General features: G+C 33.6%; 1 protein-coding gene across 2 annotated transcripts; it reads right to left on the bottom strand.

Annotated features, from left to right (window-relative positions):
- Positions 1-655: 655 nt before the first annotated feature.
- Positions 656-5,483, bottom strand: LOC136226919 (metacaspase-1-like). 2 transcript variants are annotated; one of them, XM_066015603.1, is made up of 5 exons: positions 4,934-5,483; positions 2,850-3,180; positions 2,192-2,312; positions 979-1,179; positions 656-900 (listed from the first exon to the last, which is right to left on the bottom strand). In XM_066015603.1, exons 1-5 carry the CDS (start codon positions 5,358-5,360, stop codon positions 841-843), a joined length of 1,140 nt encoding a protein of 379 aa, XP_065871675.1. In that variant the 5' UTR covers positions 5,361-5,483; the 3' UTR covers positions 656-840. The 2 variants fall into 2 exon arrangements, with proteins under 2 accessions (XP_065871675.1, XP_065871676.1); XM_066015604.1 differs by having other exon boundaries at positions 2,850-3,177.
- Between the last annotated feature and the right edge of the window lie 2,515 nt (positions 5,484-7,998).

Below are 7,998 nucleotides of genomic sequence, written 5' to 3'. Positions count from 1 at the left end.
AGCTTAAATCTCCTTTATAAATTACCCCTAGAAGAATAATTGCTTCGCAAAAATGGTTCAATGTGCATAACTAGCTAATATGAGATATTTAAGTATTTATTTAGCCCGGGAAGGCCTATAACGGGTCAAATTGAAAAAAAAAAATCCTTACTACACATGATTTTACATGAAAATTTGTGAAATAACCTTTTGATATTAGATAGAGTTAGATTATTTAGTGTGTAATAATACATGAATATTCATATGGACCTTAATGATCAAGTGAACTTGGTTATTCGTTATTAGATTTAAACTTATTAAATCTAAACTGTATGATGCTTTGAATCTCCACCTTAAGATTCTACTAAGCCTACATCTAACGGTGAATGACCAAATATAATGTAGTTATTAAGGTTCATGTGATCAAAACTGGTAATAATATGTGTTTGTGCAATTTGTAATAAAATATCATGTTTATTTTTTTTTGATTGGAATCTAATTTTGTAGTAAGTTATTTTGAACTTATAAGATTTTTTTTTTTTTTTTTTTTAATTAAGAAGTCTTCTCTTTTGTTTCACTTTGGACCAATAAAATGTAAGGATGGACTCTGATTTAGCCCATTTGATGTCTGGTTGTAAAGTTTGAAGAATTAAATGAATAAAGTGACTCCATAGCAATAACACGAATTGTTATATGGTAAAGCTTTACATTTCATTGATTTACTAAGTACATAATTACACAAATGGCACTAATTGAAAATCCAGTAAATTTCTAGTGAAGATTTGAAGAATTTGAGTATGATTGAACACAAATTGGCTTTGATATATTCTACTATAATAAGTAGCCTTCTGGGCTCTAAAATTAGAGCAAGAAGTGTTTAGAGTAAATATCAAATTTTTCGGAGGAAGACAATTGAGGTTCCTGCAAGTGATTTGTGGGATGAGTATTACTGCTCATTAAAGAAAAAAAAAAGAAAGATAAGATAGTGAATGAGGTTACCTGTGAAAGCTCAGTGTTGAAAAGAGTTTTATTAATCAAAGAAGCAATAGGACCGGAGAGACGTAAGCCGGAGGTTTTAGCAGAACGAATAGCCAGCCGCATGGCGTTGAGCAATCGGCCGTATGTTAAACCAGGTTCATTTTCCACTGCTTGAATTAAGCTATATGTCAATGCTCCTGTTGCTGCATTCCCTGCTAATGCCTGCATTCCAATTTTGAATGTTGTCATAATAAGCAATAAATAAGTATAAACAAAGGGCTAAATCACTCTAAAAGGTACCTCAAAGGGTGAGGATTGCCTTACATATTTAAGGAGTCTTATAACTTTCTTATTTAGCAATGTGTGATGTCTAACAATAAGCCATTTACATGTGAACCTGTGGTATGTAAGGGGGAGGAGTTGGCCCATAGGCGGACTCGGCTTAAGTATAGTTTTGAGTTGAGGAGGTTTCAACAAATAGTGGTGAATGAAACATATTCCAAGTTGTGTAAGCACTACTAAAAGAGATAGAGACAATGACTCTTCGACGTAAGACACCTTTTGTTGATCCACTTTAGTTCTACACGATTAGGAGATGGGCATCTAATTTTGGGAAAGAGAGATGAATGTCGAGCCTTATGGACACTATGCACCATTGGGGTCTATAGTGTGTGCTCCTATAGGGCCGAAGTTGTACACACAGGAGACCTTACAAGATGATATTCAGAAGTAGCTTATGAGTATTGACGTAGGCTCGGACCTAATCTCGGAAGTAGGAGTTGACAAGATGAACATAAAAGGGTGGAATCTCCTCGAGATGGGTTGGCTAGCCATAAGCTTGGGGAAGCTTGCTGCCATACAGGGTCTTTGGCGCAGTCCAAGTTTGTACCCGTGACATGATACATAATCAGGTTTCATAAATGGTCCGAACTTTACTTATCAATCCTAAAAGTGTCCAATACATAGTTTTACGAACCGCTTGACATATAGGATCCATAAGATAATGAAAAGTATATCCGTATACGAAGTGTATTCATTGCAATCACCGACTTTATCCTAACTCTAGTTTTTATAAGTCAATACAAAGCAAAAGAAAAGTATTTTTTTTTTTATGAAAATTGTGTATGGGCTTCAATTTTTTTATGTAAAAATCAATTTAACACCGATAAATTACGAAAAATATACCATATTTTTTTTATACCATAAATCTTGAATCCGTATCACTATTACTTACATTGGTATCAAGTGAAATCTGATCGTCATTACAAGCGCTGAAACAGAGGGCTAACCCTCCACTTGTTCCTTTGTAAATGTCTGATGGACATATCTTCTCATCCCATGTGTAGTATCCTTCCCTATTGTATCATCATATTCATATACATGTCCACAAATAAGAATTTTTAACTAAGGCTTAATACATTAGTTGACACTTAAACTTGTCCAAAATGTTTAGATTGGCTCCTGAATTTATAATGTGTCTTATGAATCCCTAAATTTATTTAAAGAGTCATGATTAGATCCATACATCTATAAAAACGGGCGTAAACATATACAAAACAAAAAGTTAATTTGTTTTATAGACTTAGAATCTCGATTTAAGCCTTTATTTTTTAAGTTCTGATATTTTTTTTATAGATATTGTGAACAAATTTAAGGGGTAAATGAATTACAATAAGTAAGTTTAGAGGGTCAATAAATCATTTTAAATAAATTCAGAGGACCAATAGATTATTTTAAACAAGTTAAGGAGGCTAACGAGACACTAGTAAATTTAGGAGGCCTATTAAATTTTTAGAACAAGTTCGGGGGTTGATGTATTAAGCCTTTAACTAATTTGTAAGAAATAAAATGGATTAATTATGTATGTAAGACAAAGTGGTAATTTCACAAACCTATTCATCTTGCAAGGAAAAGGCAGATGGAGAATAGATCCACTGTAACAAGCATCTACGATTGCATGAAGAGTAGCTCCTTTGGGTAATGGCCTCACAATCGTTTGATTAATTTCATCATCAATTATCATTCCTTGAGTCTCGTAATCAAGTGGGCATAAGGCTTCATCATAACCGTCCATTTTATCCGTGTCATTATCAGGCACCTTAGAACCATGCCCTGAAAAATGGAACACTAAAGAATCTCCTGCTTCGCATCCCTCTACTAGCCATCTCATTGCCGTTCTCATGTTTTCTTTTGTTGGTATCTTTAATGGGCTTATCTCATCTTCTGCATTTATTTATTTATTTTAGGAATGGATTAACAAAATAAACATTTTTAATTCCAATTTAATAATTTAAATTCCCTTAATAAATTACTGATGAAACAGTAATATTATCATTTTCTTATTAAATTATATAAATTACTGATTGGATCCTTTGGAAAAGGACAAAATTGAGCTAGAGTTTCTACTTCATAAACAATTAAAATAAAATTCCTTTCAAACAAAACAATAAAATAAATTTGATAATTTCTAATAATTTTAGTTTATAACCATACAATCAGGATTTCAATTTTGGAGATACTAGTGCAGTTCTAATTAAAATATTTGGTGAAATATATTTTTTAAGTCAATCTCGATTTAGGATACCAGACATTTAGACTAAAAAAAAGGCTATGTATTTTTTTTTAAGAAAAGAAAGCCTATGGTTTTAATTGTAGGAAATAAGAAATTATAAATAAAGTTATGATACGTCAGTTAGTCACATCAACTTTTCAATTAATTAGGTTTAATTGATGAGAATCTATGATCCATTGAGATTAACTTGAAATCAAATTAATTGATGGACATCAACAGATTCCATGCATATAATAATTTCAGACTAAAGTCATAAAGTTAGGCAAATTAATCAAGCATAAACCTGTTCCCTTTATTTTGCTTCTATAAGAAAAATTTAAAATCAAGCATAAACCTTATAAATTAAAAAGGGATAAGATTTAATCAAGCTTAATGATATTTCAAAAATTACATAAGTACTTACAAGTGTTATTAAATTCTTCTACATTTTTTTTAGAAAAATTCTTCTATATTTTTTAAGAGTCAAATACATTAATTAACAAAATTACGACTAAATCATATCACCAAACTTAATTTTTAATATACCATAATTTAAAAATTCTAGACTCCAATTCATAAATCATAAACCATTTGAAAATATATTATAGATTTCTAATTTATAAATTGTAATCCTTAAAATATATTAAAAGTACTGATTTTACTAGTTTGACATAATCTAAAATTATGATTTGACATAGTTGTAAATAGTTTTTAAAAGATGAATTTCTGTATAATTTTCCCATTTTTTAATGTCACAGTTATAACGTAAATAATAAGAGTTATATACATGGGCGGAGATAAGGGGAGCTTGGAGGGCCCAAGTCTCTAGACCACCAGGACCACCCCTATCATGGATAGTTTTCGTCATCCGGTCATTGAAACTACTATATTATGAATGGTTTCAGTTCCCCTGTTTTCAATAAATTAAGACCGGTGTTGTTAATTAACTAATTGAGTTTGTATATAATTACAAAAACTAACTTGATTTATGTATGATATGAGATAAATTTCTCTAAATTTGTTCAAAACAATTCAATCTTACTTCTACCTTCTTAGTCCAAATCTAGCTTAATGTTGAGAAATTTGATACTGGTACATAAAAATTGGTTCTGAACCACTCAAATATACGAATTTTTTTTTAACAAGTTCGATTTAACAATTTTTTACGCGCACATTAACAGACTAATCCTGCATTCACCCGTGGTTACATGAGATTCATGTTATGATAGAAATCGACACTATAACCTAATTGAATTAACACGATTATACACTATTTTTTAGGTTAATTCATTTAACACTAATCCGATAATTAACATGATACAAGAACGATAGTAATCCAATATTTGTCACCCCTATTTAAACTAACGCCATATTGACGACATTGTATAAATTTAAGCTTAAAAAAGAAAAGAAAAAGATTAGTACCTGTAAGCATGAGAATGCAGTCCATAGGAAATCCCAATTTCTCAACAAGAAAAAACCTCATGCAATTAACATCATTAATACTTCCTTTAATCTTATAACTCGTCCCTTTATAACTCACTCCACACAGCACAGCTCTCTTCCTTCCATGAGCAGAAGGAACACCCATTTGCCTCGGAGGTTTAACATAATAACCGTTATAACCATAACCCCCCACCGGAGCCGCCGCAGTGTAGCCAGTTACGGTGGTGGACACCTTGTTAATGATCCTGTTTGCGGCCTGGTTTATGGAGTCCCTAACCTGAGTCAAGGTGTCGTATGATTGAAACCTCGTTACGCCTTGGCAAACTGCACATCGAACTGTTTGGGCTTCTATGGGAACTAGTAGCTGCACGCTGCACCACCCGCATCTTTCTCTTTTGCTCGTCATTGGTACTAATCAGAAACGAATACCGAAAAACGTTTTTGAAGCTTTTAAAACTGAATTAGGAAACGGAAACTGAAATGGACACGGATATGAAACTTGGATTAGAATGTAGATAAATAGAGTGAATGGAAATTAATGGTAATTAAAGGGAAAATGATTGGAGTGGAACTGTTTCTCGTCAAATGTAATTATTCGATGCATGTGTTTGTTAGGTTGGCTAAGTAAGTAGAGAACCCGATGCTGTCATCTTTTTTTTTTTAATTTTTTGTTGGTTGAGTGGACATTCAGATTCTTGCTTTGTATCTAAATTATATGGCTGGTGATTAATTTCAAGCAAAAAAGATATATGTGGAGCCATTTGGTTCCTATTCAATGTACCAAACACATAATCTTTGGTTTGAATTGTGGGAGATAGATGTTATAACGGCTAAATTGCACTCACGATTGATAAGGATATTTGTATTTTTTATATTTATTATAGTTTGAATTGGTTTTGTGTATGTTTTGAATTCAAATTTACTACGAGTTAAACTATTTCGTGATATTAGAGTCTAATACAGAACAAAACTCATTCAATATTATTATGGTATCAGAGCTGGGGTCTCATTCAATATTATTAATGGTATGAGACCCCAACTCTAGTCTTAGTCTCACAAGTCCTCATCGGACCCAACTACCACCAGTGGTCACGTTCCGTCAAGGTGGTCCTTATGTCCAAAAACAAGTTCCCCTTTGTTGATGGAACTATCAAAGCACATGCATTGGACGATAATATGTACAATCAGTGGGAGAGATGCAATAATATGGTTATGTCATGGATTCACCATGCCCTCTCACCTTCAACAGCCAGAAGTATAATGTGGTTAGACAAGGCAAACCAAGTCTGGGCGGATTTGAAAGAAAGGTTTGCTCAAACAGATTCATTGAGAATCTTGGAGTTGCGAAGAGAGATCCATAGCCTGAAGCAAGGAAATGAAAGCGTTACTGAGTATTACACACGAGTTTGAAGATACTCTACGATGAGTTAATGAACTTGCGACCTATGCCTAAATGTACATGTAGGCCTACTTGCAACTGCCACGCCTTTAAAATCTCGCGGGATCAGCAAGACGCAGACCAGGTCATTACTTTCCTGCAAGGGTTGAACGAGTCTTATTCAACTATTTGTTCTCAGATTCTTCTCATCCAACCTCTGCATTCACTCAACAAGGCTTTCGTCCTATCTACTCAGCATGAACGACATATAGGCCTTGCGCATGCCAAAAATGGAGAAGGAAGTGAAAGCACACCGTTTGCAGGCTTCACTAACACACATAACAGATCCAACAACAATCGTAGCAACCCAAGGTATACAAATCGCAAAAATACAAACAAAAGCTCATCTTTGTGCACTTTTTGTGGGAATATAGGGCATACTGAGGATATTTGTTTCAAAAAACATGGCTATCCTCCAAACGATGGGAATAGAAGCAAAGGAAGTAACTACAGAAACACACAACCTAAGGCAAACGCAACCACAAGCCAAAACAGAGAAAATGGAGATTCAGGGGAAGAAGATGATAGGTAGACCAGCCTTGAACCATTCACTCTCACCAAAGAGCAATATCAGACACTTGTTGCGCTATTACCACAAAATTGTTCAGGAAAATCCCCAACGACCAGTAGTAGTATCAACACTTTTTCAAAGGGAGATAACTTTGGTATGATCCCAAACACTATTCCTAGTAAAATTGCTAAACCTTACTGGATAATAGATATTGGGGCTACAGATCACATAGTTGCAAGATTAAGTTTTATAGTTCATACACCAAGATAGAAAACCGTTGGTTTAATTTACCAAATGGAGACAGAGTTAAGGAAGAATATGTTGGCACTGTGTTGTTAAGTTCATCACTCATCCTATATCGTGCATTATGTATCCCTAACTTTGATTACAACTTGATCTCAACCAGTAAATTGCTAGACACTAGCAAGATGTGCATGATTATAACTGGGTCAACATGTGTGATACAGGATACCAAAAGTTGGACAAAGATTGGCTGGGCTAAGGAGTATGAGGGCCTCTATTATTTAGAACATCCTATCCCTAGCATAGTGAATGATCATTTTGTTTATTCAATCAAAGCCAGTTTGTGGCATTTACGTTTTGGCCATCCCTCTTATGAGTGGTTGAAAGGCCTCCATCTATCATGTAATACTACGCCAAAACCCCCTTCAAACGACGGTTAAAAACCGTCGTCCGACGAGATATAAATCTATCATGAGGCTTGCTGCCGTCTGTTGCCCATTCAGACGATGGTTAGGTTCTATCATGTGAAGATACGATGCATGACATAAGCCTAGTTTCGTATTGTCATATTAATCTTGTTACGATGCAACTTTTTTATTATTAACGTCACCTTTAATATCATCACATGACATACTAATAATTAAAAATGTCAAGTAGATATATGGGAAATTCGTATATTTGTATTCTCGATGACAGTTTTTATAATGATTTATGTCATTGTAGCTTGTTTCAGATGACATAGTTCTTGATTAATTATGTCAATGGATTTATTTTCAGATGACAGATTCGTTTATTTTAATGTCTTTGTATTGTTGTTTAGATGATATTTTTTTAACGTAAATGTCACTCTTT

Source organism: Euphorbia lathyris, chromosome 4, assembly GCF_963576675.1.
Source record: "Euphorbia lathyris chromosome 4, ddEupLath1.1, whole genome shotgun sequence".
In the NCBI taxonomy this organism is placed as follows: Eukaryota; Viridiplantae; Streptophyta; class Magnoliopsida; order Malpighiales; family Euphorbiaceae; genus Euphorbia; species Euphorbia lathyris.
The sequence above is the reverse complement of the archived record's forward strand: the minus strand, read 5'-3'. Positions and strand labels throughout refer to the sequence as shown.

Bases quoted from the DNA above. Each gene is read 5' to 3' on its own strand.
- LOC136226919 (XM_066015603.1), bottom strand. From the start codon at position 5,360: ATGACGAGCAAAAGAGAAAGATGCGGGTGGTGCAGCGTGCAGCTACTA. The intron at 3,181-4,933 runs GTACTAATCTTT...AAATAAATGCAG, and splicing joins CTGCATTCTCATGCTTACAG to AAGATGAGATAAGCCCATTA. The intron at 901-978 runs GTAACCTCATTC...AATCACTTGCAG, and splicing joins TCAACACTGAGCTTTCACAG to GAACCTCAATTGTCTTCCTC.